Below are 18,236 nucleotides of genomic sequence, written 5' to 3'. Positions count from 1 at the left end.
ATAAAAATAAAGAAATTAGCAGGGTGTGGTGGTACATGTCTATAGTCCCAGTTACTTGAGAGGCAGAGGTGGGAGGATGGTTGAGCCCGGGAGGTCAGGGCTGCAGTGAGCCATGATCATGCCACCCCACTCCACTCCCCATGACAAAGTGAGACTCTGTCTCAAAAAAAAAAAAAAAAGGCCTCCCATTGCTTCTGAGAGATCCTGAACCCTACTGTGAACCCTACTGTGCATGCAAATAAACTAATTTAGGCATGTCAAATGTTCTGTCAAAAGTTCTCCATTTTAGCCTATAAATCTTTATATTGTTCCAAGTTAGCTTTTTTCCAGGATCCAAAATATCCACAAGACTTTTTCTTACAATTCCGAAACATATATGTTCCTGATGGTAGCTGGTCTGGGACTGTCTCCTTAGAATCTAGGTTCCCCAGAAGAGCATAAGACATTCCTTTGTGTGCCACTAGAGGGCAAGCATCCTCACCGAACCTGATAGGCCAGATGAGTCAGGCTGAACTGCCCCCAACCTCCCCAACTAGAAACCTGGGGCCAAAAAAGATGGCTCTTGCAGGGTCTGGATGGAGGGAATCAAGGTGAAAAAATGAAGTCCTCGAGATCTCAATTCAAAAGTGGGAGATCTTAGATCGGGGAGAGTTTACCCACCTTCCTCCCAAAGCTGACAGGGAAACAACTGAGCTGTCAATGGCTCAGCCTGGCACCAGTGCATTCACTCACGCTGGGGGGAACCTGGGCTGCTCCATGGATCCTACTCTTGTCTTCAGTTATGTTGGCTTACAATCACAAGATCTGTACATTTGGAAGGGAGAGCTTTATTTCTTTGGTTGGGTTGCAACCTACAAGCTAGGAATTGAAGTGAGGGTAGGACAGGGGTTTTACACTAAATGAGTTCGCTAAACATACATATTTAATAAGTTTTAAGATGATCTATGAATATTCATGAGAGTTGCACACATGTGTACCAAAAAACATGTTAAATATGTCCCATATTCTCTTCGGGGTGGAGACATTAAAATGCAGTCGAATTAGGCTCTCTATATGTCAAAAGGTGAAACACAGGACCCGAAGAACTTTGTGTGCTGCCTCTGTAAACCAGCCAGAACTGGTCCATGGTGGAGAGTCATTGATCAGCAAGGAATGTTTTGTAAGTTGATCAGCTGTCATGTCAAAATCGGGAAAGGGAAAGGAGTCTGGCAGTTGGTTGAAGTTGAAATCAGTGAAGGAGTCTCCTGTTCTTGGTTTTCCAGGGCTGGTTTCTATTTAGGTCTTGGGAAAGAAGCCTGGTAACGGTTCATGAGGAAACAGGTGTACTGAGGTGTGAGTGACTTATCATCACGGCCAGGAAACTTAGATTTTAAAGTTTTTCCGGGGTCTTTTTGGCCAAGAGGTGTCCATTCAGTTGTTTGGAGGGCTGAGGATTGTATTTGTATTTCCCAGAGGGTTGGGTCCTCTGAAGACCCCAGCAGGTAGAGGCCTCTGGAACCCTCAGGCCTCTTTCCTTCTTTATACCCCAGTGCTGATTGGAGAAGGGCAGGCAGGTGTCTAGGAACACCTGAACATGGGAACTCCTCTAGGTGGAGCTCCTGCCCTCTCATCCTCTGCCCCTGGCCTGGGGGCTGATCATGAACTGAACTTTATGCCCCCTCCACTGCAGGATTGAGACCTGCTCCCTGAGCCAGGCCCCTGGGCCATGAGGGCTTCAGAATAATACCAGCGAATGGAAGGTTGGGTTGGAGGTCAAGTTCAGTTCCTCTGGTAAGTCCTCACCATTTGTGGAGTCTCAGAGCCCTGCTCCAAAGGATGAGGTGGTGTTCCTATCTGGAGTCTGGGTGCTAGGGCCAGCAGGGAGGGACAGTCAGGCAGTCAGCGTGGACCAGTCCAGACAGTATCTGCCTCAGCTGGACGTTTAATACCACAAGGTTAACCATTGGCATTCCTTCTAACTCCAACCCAAAGGTTGCCCTAGGACCAGGCAGATAACAGGAAGGTGTTTGACTCACAGAGGTGGAGACTCTGGGCTTCAGGAAGCAGGAGAGGGGCCTCAGACTGGGGAGGAGAGAACCCCGAGTTCTTTCTTGAGTGCCAGCCTATTACACATGCAAGCTCACATCACTCATCTTCCTAGCTGCAGAAACTACTGATCTCAGTCTGATTCTAAGTCTGACTTCTTGCACCTAGGAGTTGCAGGAGAGAAGCTTTGTGAGGGGCCCACAGGGCACCGTCCTAAGGAATGCAGATCCAGTGTTTCTTCTTTGGCCTTAACTGCTGCCCACTCCCCTCATAACTTCTATCTCAGCCACCCTGGAATTCTGCTTGCACTTCTATTACCTCTAAGCCCTTGCACTTGCTGAGACCTGTCCATGGAATGCCATTCCCCGTGCTGTTTTGTGCTTGGCAAACATTATTCCTTTGGAAGCCTTCCCTGACCTCTTTGGGCTTCAGCAGAACAACACCACACTCTGTGCTTCCCTCTGTGAAAGCCTCATCTCCTTGTTCTAAGAGTCACTGGTACTCAGAACTGTCTGTCCCCGCCAGACCTTGCAAGGAACTCAGTTCCCTTCCTGTCAGCTGAGACCAGCATGGGCCAGTGACAGGATGCTCAGAAGGACTTGTTGACTGACAGAATGGATGCAGCGATTCCTTAACTTACTGAGCACATTCTTGGTGCCAGGCACTGACCCAGACCCTGGGGATGTAGCTTAAAATGACATAGACAAAACCCTGCTTTCAGGAGAGTATGTTTTGTTAGGGAAAAGGCAGACAACAAACACAGTAGACAAAAATCTGCACGAGGACACAGAATAATGTGATGAGAAATCAGCTGAGTGGCTTTGTTAGTTTGAGTGGTAAGAAGTCATTTTCGGGGGGAATTGTAGGTTGTGATCTAAGTGGTCACAAAGTGCTAGGCTGCAGAGGATTAAAGAACGTTTCAGGCATGCAGAGAAAGAGTTGCTGGAGCAAAGACCCCCAACATGAGAAGTGTGACTGGAGCTCATTTGTGGGGGTAGTGTGGGAGAGATTTGGCTTGAGGGCTCAGAGGAAGGGCACGGTCTTCTGTGCTATTTTGAAGAAGTTTGGTTTTTACAGTTGATATCACTGAAAAGTATTGAAGGGTTGGTGAAAGAGCTGTAACATAGTAAGACATGTTTAGCTTTTGTTTTACCTTTTTAAAAAAAGGTCCATCAGGTACATGTCGGTGGAAGTGTGCTGATGAATAGAGTATCTCTAGTTCTCCAGTTTCTCCTTACAACATATTTACTAGTTACAAAGGGGAAAGTGTAGTGGAGAAATGTGGCAGACACAATCTCAACCAAAAGATCAAAGTTAACGTCACCAGGAATAGGCAAACCCCTCACCACGTGCCTCCCGTTATGATGCACGGGATAACCATGTAGGGCATTCGTGCCCACAATGCATAACTTCAATGAATCATGAGGAAACAGACAAACCCAAATGGAGGAGTATTCTACCAAATAACTGGCCTGTGGCTTTCAGCAATGTCAAGATCATAAAAGAACCCCATTCCTTCCAATGCCTGTCAGTAGGAGACTGAATTCAGTGTGATGTACACACAGAATGGATTATTACCCAGTAATTTAACATCTCAGTAGGTCAACATGGAAAGATCTCAGAACAATGGCAGATGAAAACTGCACTGAGCTGCCCTTTCCCCACCTGTAAGATGAGTAGAAAATCAGTTTGATGGCATAGTGGGTTGACAGGGTTGTAGAGAAACAGGCAGTCTCTCTCTCTCTCTCTTTTTTTTTTGAAACAGGTTCTTGCCCTGTCGTCTGGGCTGGAGTGCAGTGGCATAATCATAGCTTACTGTAACCTCAACCTGCTGAGGCTCAAGCAATTCTCTCACCTCAGCCTCCCTAGTAGTTGGGACTACAGGTGCACACCACCATGCCCAGCTGATTTTTTTAGCTTTTTTGTGGAAATGGGGTTTCACCATGTTGCCCAGGCTGATCTTGAACTCCTGGGTTCGAGATTCTCCTGCCTCAGCATCTCAAAGTGCTGAGATCACAGGCATGAGCCATCACACCCAGTGGAGAAAGAGGCACTCTCATACTTTGCTGGTGGGGGAGCCACATTGATACAACCTCCATAAAGTTGTAACTCTCAAAATTATATGTACTCTTGACCCAATAATCTTTTCTGGAATTTAAATGTAACATTCCACTAAGTAAAAGATTGTTAATTGCAACATTAGTTGTCATTGTTTTTTAAAAAAGCAGATCAGGCACAGTGACTCATGCCTGTAATCCCAGCACTCTGGAAGGCCAAGGAAGGAGTATTGTCTGGGCCCAGGAGTTCAAGACCAGCCTAGGCAACACAGCAAGATTCCTGTCTCAAATAAGTAAAGAAATAAATAGATAGAAACAAGGCAAATGTTCATCACTGAGATCCTCCTCCCCACCAATATCTCCATCCAGCCTGTATCTAGTGAGAGAAGGGAAAAGAAACTCTCTTCCCAACTTGAATCCAATAACTCATCAGCTAACTCTGACCTTCTTCCCTCCATCTGTGTCTTTCTCCATGTGTAGTGCAGGTGGGATGAGCTTGGCGTGAGGGGGAAGCCAGTGCAGGGATAAGAGACCCAGACTAAGGGATCAGATAACTGGATTCTAGCTCAACCTCCACACCCTGCTTCCCAGTGAACATCAGGCTAGTTCCAGCCCGATTTGGGGCCTGTCAATGGAAAAGATGAAGCAATGTGTCCCTCCAACCCACTCATCCCCAGATTACAAGACACAAGACCCATGTGGATTTGTCTAGTAGAATAGATTGTCGGAAGTACCCCAGAGGACCCTTCTCGGATCAAGAACCAATAATCCCATGGGATGGGGCCCCAGCATTCATGGTTGCAGCATAGAACTTGGCCACCTCCTCATTGGCGTTGCCCTGGGCTGAGTCAAACCACATCTGGATGCAGCGGCCGCTCCCTCCACTGTAGTTACTGACCTTGAAGGAGTGGCTCCAGAGGCCTTCACAAAGGGTGGCTGGAGTGGGGAAGTAGGACTCAAAGGTGCGGCAGAGGGCCCCGGCCGGACACTCATTAATCCCTGAGGGAGGAGAACATAAGACCCCGAGCTTCTGGGCCAGACTGCACCCCTCCCAACCCTAAAGCCCCACTCCCACTCCTCATCTCATCTCCTCCCGGCCCTCACCTGAGCTCCAGTTCCAGCCTTTGTGCCAGTTGCTTTTGCAGGTGTAGGAGGTGCGACAGTCCTCCCACCAGTGCTCACAGTCCTCTTTGCACAGGGGCACATTCAGGATGCGCTCTTTGCGCCAGCTCTGGTTGACCTGAGTGGGGAGGAGACGGAACGCTCCTGTCAGCCACATATCTCAGCAGCTTTATCCTCAAAGGGGACCAGAGCTGTGGGAGGGAGCAGTGAGTCCACTACCCTCAGATCCGAATTCCTGGACCAAGCCCTCCCTGCAAGTGGCTGGCAGGCTCTGCTCTCTGCTGAGGTTCATGTTTGTGGGAATGGCACGCATACCTGCCAGATCCAGGGCCCCAGGTTGGGGGAGCACTCATAGAGACAGGCATCCTGGATAAAATGGCGCTTGCAGGCGGGCTGCATCTTGCCGCAGTGGTCCCAGTTAAAGTTGTACAGGCGGGAGATGTCCTTGTGCAGCTCCTGGCTGGTGTTGGCTGTGCAGCAGGCATTCTTCTTCCAGGGACTGCACTGGGTAGGGAAGACACAGGACTAAATCTCTCCCCACCACAGCCGTCTCCTCCATATTCTGGCTCCTCTGCCCCAGGTAGGTCATCCAGAGGAACACTTCCTGGGGAGGGCCCTTGAAGAGGGCCCTTGAGGAGCTCCCACCTCTGGACAGAGGCAGTTACAGTATTGGTGCTTTTCCCTCTATTTATTCATTTATTTATTTATTCGAGACAGGATCTTGTTCTGTTGACCAGGCTGGAGTGCAGTGGTGTGATCATAGCTCACTGCAGCCTCAACATCCTGGGCTCAAATAATCCTCCCACCTCAGCCTCCCGATGAGCTAGGATTCAGGCACATGCCACTATGCCTGGCTAATATAAAATATTTTTGTAGAGGTGGGGTGTCACCATGTTGCCTAGGCTGGTCTCAAACTCCTTGGCTCATGTCAGCTTCCAAAAATACTAAGATTATAGGCGTGAGCCACCATGCCTACTTAACTTTGGCTTTTAAGAGAGGGTAATACAGGGGATATAGGAGATGAGGTGGAGCCACTGTCTGGAAGAGTAATTATTAGTAGTACAGCTCTTAACGGTTTAAAAAGTTATTTCATGTTATTAAACTAACTTTTTTTGAGACAGAGTTTCGCTCTTGTTGCCCAGGCTGGAGTGCAGTGGCATGATCTTGGCTCACTGCAACTTCCACCTCCCGGGTTCAAGCAATTCTCCTGCCTCAGCCTCCCAAGTAGCTGGGATTACAGGCACGCACCACCATGCCCAGCTAATTTTGTATTTTTAGTAGACATGGGGTTTCACCATGTTTGCCAGGTTGGTCTTGAACGCCTGACTTCAGGTGATCCGCCCGCCTTGGCCTCCCAAAGTGCTGGGATTACAGGCATGAGCCACTGCGTCCGGTCTATTTCATGTTATTCAGCTTATTTATATTATTCATTTTGCATCCAGCCAATATTAACTGAGTGCTTATTATACATCAGGCACTGTACTAGGTCCTAGGAACACCACAGTGAAGAAAACCAGTAACATCTCTACCCTCAGGGAGGGTATGGTTTTAGTGGGTGGGTGGGCTGTATATAGAAGGGAGACAAAGAACACTCGGGCATAGAACACCGTAGGTGCAAAGTCCCCAAGGCTTTTGCGCTTTATCCTCTCAACAACCCAGTATGAATCCTTACCCCCATTTTTACAGAGTTTAAGTAAGTTACACCCATGGTAAACAGTGAAGTTAAGATTTAAGGAGGCGGGCAGATCACCTGAGGTTAGGAGTTTGAGACCAGCCTGACCAACATAGAGAAGCCCTGTCTTTACTAAAAATACCCAAAAAATTAGCTGGGCACAGTAGCAGTCGTCTGTAATTCCAGCTACTCGGGAGGCAGAGGCAGGAGAATCACTTGAACCCAGGAGGCAGAGGTTGCAGTGAGCCGAGATCATGCCATTGCACTCCAGCCTGGGCAACAACAGTGAAACTCCATCTCAAAAAAAAAAAAAATTTTTTTTTTGACTGAGGACAGGGAGGAGAAGAACCTGGCCCAGGTTGTGTGGTGGGTGGAGGTCAAGGGGCTGGTCTGACTCTCCCAGGGTCTGGAGGTCCAGGTGGGGAGACTCTAGATAGATCCTGAGAGTGGTAGGGAATGAAGGAGCTATAGCCTGCACGTGGGTCTGAATCTAGATTTGACTAAATGTGGAAAAGACAATCCTAGAAAGGTAAATACAAGGCAAGTAAGATAAGCAGAAATGGTGGTTTCTCTTTGGAAATCACTCTAGGTCAGGACTCAGAAAACCTGGGAAATCATGAATCAATTGCTTAAATTTTCTGGGATGAACCCTCGCACCTAAGGTCAAGTGATGGCAGAGGCGTGACAGGTCTAAGCACCCAGGAGAAACAGTAAGGAAATTCTTGGGAGTCGAGCCACATCTACCCATCTCCCACACCCTGGCCCACGCCCAGTGCCGGCTGACACAGAACATGCTTTCCCGTCGGCCTGACTTCACACTTGCTTTTCCTTGGATGTCCCAACTCCTGGTCTTCCTGCAAGACCCTTGCACATCATGGGTCTTGGAGTTTGGCAGAGATGGGTCTTCCTTGTCAGGGTCAAGGGTTGCTGCCTCCAAAAGAGTTACTGAGTACAATGAGAAGAACTCCCTTGCTATAGTAGGGGCTCAACAAATATTATCACTCTCATATAGCTCATGGTCCTGAGAATGATAGTCATCTGTCTCTCTCAAAGGTCTACATCCACACCATTTCCTGGCAAGGAGGATGTACCCTAGAATGTTCTGAAAAGCAAATGAAGTGGTGGGCACAGAGTTTCTGTTTCAGTTTTGGTGGATGAAAGAGGTCAGGAGATAGATGGTGGTGACGGTTGCCCAACCACATGAGCATACTTAATACCACTGAACCATACAGTTAAAAATGGCTCAAATGGAAAATGTATGTTATGTATTTGGCTTTTTTTTTTAACCCCGATTTAAAAATAAGCAAATGGAATGTTGGGAATGACTCGGATGTCATGGGGCTTCCGGACTGTCCTCTCTTCGCTTTAACCCACAGATTGTGTCCCTGCCACAGTCCCTCCCTGCGCACATTCCCAGCCCTCTGGGAATGTGAACCCTTGTAGGGAGCAGGCCAGGAGACCAGAATAATGAAATACAGGCACTCTCCTGAGCCTAGAGTTCAAATTGGAGCTCATATTCCCTGAGCTGCCTCAGTGGCCTCACCTGTGGCATGGGGGCCCCGGCCGCCCCTCCCCTTCCTTGTCGGCAGCGGCACCCTGGGTTCTGACGACACTGGACCTGCCATTGCTCATGTTGTCACTCTCTGACCTGTGTGCATGCTGTCCTCCACCAGGCTGCCCTCACCTGGCCATACAGTTCGTCCTCGGGACTGGGCTGTGCCTTGTGGTGCTTGGCGTTCATGCAGACGTTGAGCAGGTCCGTCCTGGCCCGTGCATTCCTGGGCTGCACACACCCCGCAGCGGTCACCAAAGCCAGAAACAGCAGCTGCATCATCTGCCAGGCCATGTCCATCTATTCCTGCCAGAGAGCCACAGTCAGAGGTGGACAAGGCCTGAGGGAGGGGCAGCAGCCACGAGAGTCTGTACTGTCCCCTTCCCAGGCCCAGATCTCTACCCTCCCCACCCTGCATCCCCCACAGGGCAGCTGAGCCAAGACATGCGCTGCGTGTAGAGGTGAGAGGGAGCCCTTCCCTGACCTGGAGGCAAGACCCTCCTCCTGCTTCCCACCAACAGCACTCTAGGTCCAGGTTCTGGCACCAGCTTGCTCTGTGATCACTTAGGGAGCCACCACCCTTATGGACTTCCCCTCTTGGATTTCTCCAGTGTTTTATGCAATTCCTCTCAAATTTGCACAAGGAGGAACCACAGGCGGTGGCCTGCTGATGCAGAAGTGAGACCCTAGACAGCCTCAGGCTTCTGCTTCCTCAGCCCGTCCTCTTACCCCAGGGCAGCTGAGGTTTAGATGCCCAGGGAAGCTGAGATGGGGACAGCAAAGGCCATGGAGCTGTCAGCTATTGTTCATGGTCCCAGAGCAGATGCTGTGGGAGGCAAGGGGATGGGGGCAATCGCACCTCACCACTCACCCCTCCTGGGTCTTGGGAAATTACCCAGGCAGAAGCAGGCTCAGAGGTTGGGGGAGGCCAACAGGTCAGTGACAAATGGAGGAGGGGGCTGAGCAAGAACAGCTAGTGGTTGGTCAGTGGAGGCAAAGACAGCAGAGAGCCCAGCCTCCCAGGAGATGGGGAGGTGCTATCTGGCCTCCCATCTCTCATCCCCACTTTTCCCTCTGTCCTGCTGCAGGGCCTTACCTCTGTTCTCAGCCCACCTGGGAAGGTGTAGTCTCTCCCACCTCCCCACCTACTTTATAACCCCATCCTGCCTGCATGGTTAGACCCTGTGTTAGGGAAGGTGCACAAGGCTTTGTCTAGGAGACAGCTTAATTGTCTTTCAATAAGGACCCAGTTAAATTATGGTACATCTACCCCGTGGAATTTAATGTGGTAACAAAGAAAGAGGAAGCTCCTGAAGTACAAATATGGAAAAATCTCCAAGCGCATTGTTAAGTGGAAAAAGAAAGGTGCAGAAAAATGCTATGAAAAAAAAAAAATTCTGTGTAAAAAAGCAGTAAGAATGTCTGTGTTGACCGAGTATGGTGACTCACGCCTGTAATCCCGGCACTTTGGGGGCCCGAGGCAGGTGGATCTTTTTTTTTTTTTTGAGACAGAGTCTCACTCTGTTGCCCAGGCTGGAGTGCAGTGGTGTGATCTCCGCTCACTGCAAGGAGCAGGTGGATCATTTGAGGTCAGGAGTTCGACATCAGCCTGGTCAATATGGTAAAACCCCATCTCTACTAAAAATACAAAAATTAGCTGAGTGTGGTGTTACACGCCTCTAATTCCAGCTACTCCGGAGGCTGAGACAGGAGAATCACTTGAACCTGGGAGGAGTTTGCAGTGAGCCAAGATCATACCACTGCACTCCAGCCTGGATAACAGAACATGACTCTGTCATTAAAAAAAAAGAATATCTGTGTTTGCAGGTGAAAATTCTGTGGCAAGGTGTGAAAAGAAATTAATAATGTGGTCACCTGGCAGAAGAGAACAGGATTAGGCATGAAACTTTTCTCTGTAAACCTTTCCACATTGTTTTGATTTTTGGACTATGTGAATATAAATCTTATTTAAATATATATAGGTATGTGTGTATACATACATAAATATACCAAATATGAAGTGAAAATACTAAGACACATAATGACTTCTCTGACTTGATAATATTTGTGTAAATTTTGATAACACTAGAATGTGTACAACGGTACATTTAAGTTAAGGATGCTATTCATGTGCTTGCAAAAGTATGAACATGAAGCCACCAAGGGTTCTGGTCCCTGGACATACGTCCAGTAAATTCGATGCAGTTACACCACATGTATCCCATTTCTGTGCACAAATGGTAGCATACTGTTCTGTACTTTGCTTTTTTGGGTAGTTTCACTACAAATTTATTCTTCTTTTGACAAAAAAACAAAAACTTCATGAACTCAAGTTATCCACAATTGCACACTTGAGTATTACTGTACATCTGATAACATAACTAAAGTTATTTCTTTATGCCTCATAGGGTCCCAACTCAAAACTCTTTCATTAGCCAATATAAAAAAAGTTAGCTGGCTGGGTGTGGTGGCTTATGCCTGTAATCCCAGTGTTTCGGGAGGCCGAGGTGGATGGATCGCTTGATCCCAGGAGTTTGAGACCACCTGGGCAACATAGGGAGACCTCATCTGCACACAAAAATACAAAAATTAGCCAGGTGTGGTAGTGCAAACCTGTAGTTTCAGCCATTTGGGAGGGTGCGCTGGGAGGATTGCTTGAGCCCTGGAGGTTGAGGCTGCAGTGAGCCGTGATGGCACCACTGCACTCCAGTCCGGATATCAGAGTGATAAACTGTCTCAAACAAACAAAAAAAAAAAGAAGAGAGAAAGAAAGAAAGAAAGAAAGAGAGAGAGAGGGAAGGAAGGAAGGAAGGAAGGAAGGAAGGAAGGAAGGAAAGAAAGAAAAGAGAACTTCATGTTTTCAAGATAAAAGTGCCTAATCTTTGGTTTGTATTTCTCCAACACTCTTGCAGGCAGTAGAATTGCTACTAGCCTGGGAAGATGACCGGCACTGCTCCTGTGTTTTGCTTATGTAGTGTGAAGTGATGTTTTCCCATTATGATGTTGGGGACATCTCCAATACTGTCATCATTTACTCAGCTAGTAGAAAGCCTCTCCTGAGGCAGAGCCTGTGTTTTCAGTCTGGCCTCAGTATCTATTCCTGCTACAGGTGAGTCTGAGGTGACAAGACCAGTGTCTAGTTATGAAGCCCCTGCCTCCCCAGGGCTCCATCACGGATGAGTCCTGCACCATAATCAGCAGCCCTCTGCCCTCCCTCCATTGCACCCACCTGTGACTTTTCCCTTCTTTTCAATGCCCTCCCCCAACAACCTCTGCCGGTGACTTTGAATGTGTTGCGGGGGTCTTTGCAGAAGAATTGCCCGACTGAGTTTTGCCCAAATTCCTGACTCACAACATCTTGGAATATAATAAAATAGTTATTGTTTCAAGCAACTATGTGTATTTGATTTTTTAAACTTTTTGTTTTGAAATAATTTTAGATTTGCAGAAAAACTGCAAAAAATCATCAAAAGATTTCCCGTATGTTTTCATGCAACTTCCCCAAATGTTGACATCTTATGTAACCAAAGCCCAGTTACTTAAAAAATTAGGAAATTAATATTGAGGCAATACTGTTAACTAATCTACAAGCTTTATGCCCTTTACACCAGTTTCCCCACCAATGTCCTTTCTCTGACCCAGGATTCAGTCCATGATTCCAGGTTGCATTTAGTTGTCATGTCCCCTCAGTCTCCTCCAATTTGTGACAGTTCCTCAATGTCTGTCTTTGTCTTTTATGACCTTGACACTTTTAGAGAATTACTGGTCAGTTATTTTGCAGAATGTCCCTCAATTTGGGTTTGTCTGCATTTTCTTGTAATTAGCTTGAGATTATGCATTTTGGCAAGAAAATTAGAGAGGAGAGGTGCTTTTGTCCGTGCATCATATCAAGGGGTACATGATGAGAGCTGCTACATCTTATTGCTGGTAATTATTGAGTTAAAGAGATTTCCTGACCATATAATTATTAGTTTCCATTTGTTAGTAATCCTACCTTGTAGGGAGACACCCTGAGACTATGTGAATATCCTTTTCATATTTTCATCCACTTAGTTTAACGTTGCCTGCAGCAATACACCACAAAATTATGGAATGATTTGTTATGCAGCAACAGACAACTAGTAAACCCATGAGAGTTAGTAGTGTGTTTCTTAAACTCTGAGGAAACAATTTGGCTTATAACCTTAGTTTAGCCACACAGCAGTTACTCTTACTACAACAAAACTGCCAGGAAAAACAGAGTACTAATCACATTAATCTTTAAATGAAATCAATTATAAAAGTGAGTAGTTATAATAGTTAAACCTACTTTACCCTCTGTGAACATTCTACATGATGGACTTGAGACAGTGGACTGAATAACTGCTCAGGAAATCAACACTACCTCAGTTACTTTCTGATGGGTCCTTATAATACAGTAAACAGAAGATTTCATAGACAGAAATACTGGCTCTTCAAGGCTTCTTCAATCATGAGAATGTTTCTGAGAAGCTTCTGAGCAAATACTTCTATGGAAGCTGATCACAGATCTGAGGTCTTTGCACTTCATAATTATTCTGTCAACGACAGTCATATTAATCCCCACTCTGCACACGTATCAGTAGCATTAGGACCTAACCCACTACACCCGCAGGGTCCAAAAAGAAAGAGGTATGTCCTCAACCAATGAATTTCTGATACTATAGACTTCATAAAATTCATGCCTTCCAATCCCAGACTCTACTATCATGGCCAAGGCCAGATCTGGTTGACTTGCCAATGGTGCTAAAGACTCTACTAAAGATTCTGGTGAATGCCAAGGCCAACCTTCATCCAAGTGACCAGAATACCCTTAATGAATGCCTGGTTTTCAGTAGCCTCTACATAAAAGGCACACTGATTTGCTACACCTACAACTATAGCTGTTGGCTTTTTGCTTGTTTTGACCTGAAACTTAATCATGGGCATGGCCTCTCTTTAAGGCTTTCTATCTCAGGTACCAAAGATGATAGCAAAAACAAAGTGCCTGTTCACTACATCAAAGATCAGATGGTTATCTGAGTCCAGCATCTAGGTGCATGGAGCCCCCAGGGAGTCCAGGCAACTGTTGAGGGTAGATGGGCCAATCTTTATTTTACCTTATTTTTTATTTTTTGGAGACAGGGTCTCACTCTTTCACCCCAGCTGGAGTGCATTGGCACTATCATGGCTCACTGCAGCCTCAACCTCCCTGAGTATCTGGGACTACAGGCACGCACCACCACACCCAGCTAGTTTTTGTATTTTTGTAGAGAGGAGGTTTTGCTGTGTTGCCCGGGCTGGTCTCCAACTCTTGGGCTCAAACAATCCTCCAACCTAGGCCTCCCAAAATACTGGGACTACAGGAGTGAGCCACCATGCCTGGCCAAGATGGGCCAATCTTGAGTCTTGCCCAAATTCCTGACTCACAAAATCTTGAAGTATAATTAAATAAGTATTGTGTTTTTGTTTTGTTTTATTTTGTTTTGTTTGGTTTGGTTTTGAGACAGAGTCTTGCTCTGTCCCACAGGTTGGAGTGCAGTGGCATGATCTCACTCACTGCAGCCTCCGCCTTCCGGGTTCCAGTGATTCTTTTGCCTCAGCCTCCCAGGTAGCTGGGATTACAGGCACGTGCCACCATGCCTGGCTAATTTCTGTATTTTTAGTAGAGATGGGGATTCACCATGTTGGCCAGGCTGGTCTCGAACTCCCAACCTCAGGTTTTCTGCCCGCTTCGGCCTCCCAAATTGCTAGGATTACAGGCATGAGCCACTGCATCCAGCCTAATTGGTATTGTTTTAAGCCACCAAGTTTATTTGATTTTTTTTAACTTAGTGTTTGGAAATAATTTTAGGCTTAACAGAAAAATTGCAAAAGTAGTAAAGAGGTTTCCCATATGTTTTCATCCAGTTTCCCCAGATGTTGGCATCTGACATAACCAAAGCCCAATTACTTAAAAAATCAGGAAACTGACATTGAGGGAATACTTTTAACTAATCTACAAACTTTATTCTTTTTCATCAGTATCCCCACCAGTGTTCTTTCTCTGGATGCCATGGCACCAGTCCTCAGGAATAAGAATACCCCCTAATTCCCTTGCACTTTGATTTATTTTGTTTTTTCTTTTTCTTTTTGACAGGGTCTCTCTCTGCCACCCAGGCTGGAGTGCAGTGGCATAATCATAGGTCATAGCAGCCTTGACGTCTTGGGCTCAAGTGATCCTCCCACCTCAGCTTCCCAAAGTGCTAGAATTACAGGCATGAGCCACTGTGCCCAGCTCACTTTGCTTGCTTTATTTAACAGAATGTACTGTATAGATGGTCCCTTATCTGTGTACATAGATCTATATGATTCTATTTCATTATTCTATTGAATTTAAGTGGCTTCTTGTATTTCACTGTTATAGTCAATGCTGCAGGGAATGTCCTTGTATAATCGTCCACCTTTGTATATAAGAACATATCTAGTGGAGGGGGAATGTAAAATAGTCCAGATGCTGTGAAAAAAAAATTAAATATAGAATTACCATATGATCCAGCAATTCCTCTTGTGGGCATACACCCAAAAGAATTGAAAGCAGGGATGCAAACAGCTATCTGTGCAGTCATATTCACAGCAGCATTATTCATGATAGCCAAAGGTTGAAAGCAACCCAAGTGTCCACCGATGGATAAATGGATAAACAAAATGTTGTTTCTACAACTGGACACAGTGAAAGAGTTTTAAGCAGGGGAATGTCACAGTTCAATTGGCAGTCTTGGTGTGTTCAGATGGGATTATGTATAGGCTGGAATTGGGCAAGGTAGACTAGCTAGAAAGCTGTTTCACAAGTCCAGGCCTGAGATGATGGTGCCTTCGACCAGGAGGGTAGAAGTGGGGATTCATTCAAAAAATAAGCTCAGAATTAGTTATTGGGCACCTACCACGTGCTAGGCTGTTCTGGGTTCTAGAGCTACAGAAGTGACCAAGAAAAAGTCCCTACTGTCAGGGAGCTGACATTCTAGTTTGGGGGTGGGAGATTGTTAGGGAGAGACAACAGAAAACAAATGTATAAAAAGGGTGTGCTCTGAAGAAAACTGAAGCAGGCTAAGTGGACAGAGAGTGAGGAAGGAGGGGCTATCTTCTACAGGAAAGATCTAGGAAGTGATGCTTGGGCTGATACCATAATGAGGTAAGAAGGGAGTCATGTGAACCTGGAGGAAGGAGTGCTCCAGACAGAGGGACCAGTAGGTCCAAAGGCCCTGAGGCAAAAATGTACTCAGTGCATTTCAGGAGCAAACAGCAAGGAGGAGACCAGTGTGGCCAGCAGTGAGCTGGGAGAGGCAGGTGTGGGGTCCAGGCCAGATCTGCAGGGCCCCAAGGTTCAGACTCAGCAAAGACTGGGGATTTTACTCTGAATAAAATGGAAACTTTATTTACTCTTTCCAGTTCAGCATCTGATCTGACTCTAGAGATAAGGGAAAGCAGACAATTGACACAGATGTCTATGTGAATGGCCCAGCCTCAATGCAACCATGACTTGAATCAGGGCTAAGTGGCGGCAGTGGACATGGTGAAAAGGGAGGAATAATCTCATGTCTTTTGAAGCATGCTTTGATGGAATTTGCTGATGGACTGGATGGGGGACATGAGAGAAAGGAAGGAATTAGGATGACTCCAGAGTGTGTTGGTCTGAGCAATTAGAGGGGAGTGCTTGGCTATTTACTGAGATGAGGAAGGCTGAGAGTGGAATAGGGATGGAGTGAGAAGGGGAAAGAATTGTAGAATTAAGGGAAAGAGTGGATTCATGAGACACTTAGTAAATCACATCTCCAGGGCTTAGAGACTTCTTGGATGTGGTGGGAGAGGTAGGGAACAGAAATAAGTGGGTTTCTGGCTTGTGAACTGGGGAGATGTTGGTGTCATTTTCTGAGATGGAGAAGCCGTGGGGCTAGTGCTGCTGCAGGAGTCTGGGACATCAGAAATCTGGGTGGCAGATGCTGAGATTGTAGCCCCAAATCTTCATTCCCTTTTCCACTTGGCTCCCTCCCTCACTTCTTTAGGAATTTCTTCAGAGGTCTTTTTATTACCGAGGCTTTTTCTGACCACCTTCTCTTGAATATTGGGTCTACCTCGCCCCTGCTTGCTCCCTTCTCTTCCCTGGTTTTATTCTTCTCACCTCATTTATGAACAACCGATATTACTACCTATTTATGTGACTGTCTCCCTGTCTCCCCCAACTACATTGTCAATGTCATGAGAGCAGCGATTCATGTCCATTTTGTTCATGGCTTTATCCTAAGCACTTAGAACAGTGCCCTGGCACATAGCGGCAGTCAGTAAATATTTGTTGTCTGAGTAGGAAAATGCCAAGTGAAAGGTGAGGTGGTGGTAGGGGCTAGGATGATCTCTGGAGGCCACCCCTGATTTTTATTTCTTTGAGGCTGCTCCAGTCTGGACTCAGTGAATCTTGGTGAAACTGACTTGGCCCTAGAAGCTGAAAGCAGATGGGACAATGGCAGAGGGGAACAGGGAACTGGAATGAAGAAGAAACATAGGAGACTCCATTTCCTCACCTGAAGTGTAAAATGATGTATGACTTCCCTAAAAGGCTGCAAGTGATGGATTGGATGTGGAGGGTGGGAGGAAGAGGAATCAATGTTTCTAGAGTACAAGGTAGGAGTGGCGGAAGTAGAGATAGGGTAAGACAGTAAATGTTTGCAGTTTAGTAATAAAGGGTGTTTTTCTGTGAAAAGCTGGTAGTCAAGAAAGGAGGAGAGGAGGCCAGACTGCCTGGTAGTGATAGCGACAGGAGGCAGCCAGATGCCTAGGTGGGTACCTGGTGAAACTGTAACTCCAAGGCAAAGCCAGTTTAAAGCCCGAAAGCCAAGCTACAAGTTAAATCCTCAGACCAGATGGAAAAGTTGTCTTCCCATTTGGTGTGCTTTCCTCTGATTGATCCCCACCCTTCATCTATTTTTCATATACCTACCCTTCCCTAATTGGTTTTGTACACTGTTGTGCCCACCTTTGAGTGATGTCTTTGCTTTAACCTATTTTGCATATTCACAAACCAATGAGCACACACTCCCCATCCTGTGCCTGTAAAGACCCCAGACTCAGTCAGTAAAGGGGAAGACAGCCGTACTTTGAGGAGATGAGTAGACTTTGGGGAAGAGACTGTCAGACTGTGGAAGAGATGGCCTGACTTCAGGGGAAGATGACTGGCCCTTCCCATCCCCTCTCCAGCTCCCCCCTCCTCTGAGAGCCATTTTCATCTCTTAATAAAATTCCCTGCCTTCACCATCCTTCAATTGTCCACGTGACCTCATTCTTTTTGGATGCCAGGCAAGGGCTTTGGATCCACCAAGTGCAGGTCCCCAGAAAAGCTGTTACACTGGCCCTTTGCCCTTGCTGGCAGAGGGCAACCACTCCATGCAATGAGGCAAGGGTCCAACTGAGCTGCTAACGCACCACCATTTATGGACACTGGAACTAAGAAATCACTGTAAAACTCACTCTGGGGCTTTGGGGTCACAGGCACCCTCACCTGGGTGCTGCCGCCAGGGGCCAACTGAGCTGCTAATATACCACTGTCCTTGGATGATGGAACTAGTGTCATGGGATCTTTGGGGTATTGCTTTTCTGGCCGGAAACCTCTGTGGCCAGTGGTGCCTTTACTCAAGTTCTTGTCCTGCATCCACGAGGAATGAGGTATGCAGACAAGTGAAGGGTAAGCAAAATAAAAAGGAGCTTTATTGAGTGTTAGAACAGCTCAGAGGCGCCAGGTGCTGTGGCTCATGCCTGTAATCCGAGGCGAGGCGGGTGGGTC

At 46.7% G+C, this 18,236-nt stretch overlaps 2 protein-coding genes and 1 long non-coding RNA gene across 5 annotated transcripts in view; 1 reads left to right on the top strand and 2 right to left on the bottom strand.

Annotated features, from left to right (window-relative positions):
* The window catches only part of FOLR2 (folate receptor beta), a 91,321-nt gene extending 82,323 nt beyond the window's left edge, over nucleotides 1-8,998 (bottom strand). Inside the window, exon 1 of the mRNA XM_033203871.1 lies at nucleotides 8,913-8,998. The gene's annotated coding sequence lies outside the window, so the exon portion shown is untranslated. The remainder of the gene's footprint in view (nucleotides 1-8,912) is intronic.
* Nucleotides 1-18,236, top strand: part of LOC117079811 — a 35,711-nt gene that overhangs the window by 8,037 nt on the left and 9,438 nt on the right. The window contains exons 1-2 of one of the 2 annotated variants that reach the window (XR_004435624.1): nucleotides 1,574-1,770; nucleotides 11,341-11,537. This is a non-coding gene — a long non-coding RNA (uncharacterized LOC117079811). Of the gene's footprint in view, nucleotides 1-1,573; nucleotides 1,771-11,340; nucleotides 11,538-18,236 lie in introns of those variants that run through there. The other variant, XR_004435623.1, reaches the window with a different exon arrangement.
* On the bottom strand, nucleotides 4,782-9,049 carry LOC117079809 (folate receptor gamma). Of its 2 annotated transcripts, none has more exons than XM_033203877.1 (5): nucleotides 8,913-9,049; nucleotides 8,561-8,734; nucleotides 5,520-5,708; nucleotides 5,187-5,322; nucleotides 4,782-5,081 (listed from the first exon to the last, which is right to left on the bottom strand). In XM_033203877.1, the coding sequence occupies exons 2-5, from the start codon at nucleotides 8,726-8,728 to the stop codon at nucleotides 4,837-4,839; spliced, it is 738 nt and encodes a 245-aa protein (XP_033059768.1). In that variant the 5' UTR covers nucleotides 8,729-8,734; nucleotides 8,913-9,049; the 3' UTR covers nucleotides 4,782-4,836. The 2 variants fall into 2 exon arrangements, with proteins under 2 accessions (XP_033059768.1, XP_033059769.1); XM_033203878.1 differs by having other exon boundaries at nucleotides 8,561-8,728; nucleotides 8,913-8,928.

Source organism: Trachypithecus francoisi, unplaced genomic scaffold, assembly GCF_009764315.1.
Source record: "Trachypithecus francoisi isolate TF-2019V2 unplaced genomic scaffold, Tfra_2.0 Lachesis_group8, whole genome shotgun sequence".
NCBI lineage: Eukaryota > Metazoa > Chordata > Mammalia > Primates > Cercopithecidae > Trachypithecus > Trachypithecus francoisi.
Note: the sequence above shows the minus strand (reverse complement) of the source record. Positions and strands in the feature narration are given on the sequence as shown.

What these genes read in the sequence shown, in the direction of transcription:
- LOC117079809 (XM_033203877.1), bottom strand. Translation starts at nt 8,728, where the DNA reads ATGGACATGGCCTGGCAGATGATGCAGCTGCTGTTTCTGGCTTTGGTG. An exon ending in AGGACGAACTGTATGGCCAG is followed by an intron (nt 5,709 to 8,560) that starts GTGAGGGCAGCC and finishes TTCCCTACCCAG; the next exon opens with TGCAGTCCCTGGAAGAAGAA. An exon ending in AGGCTGGAACTGGAGCTCAG is followed by an intron (nt 5,082 to 5,186) that starts GTGAGGGCCGGG and finishes CTCCTCCCTCAG; the next exon opens with GGATTAATGAGTGTCCGGCC.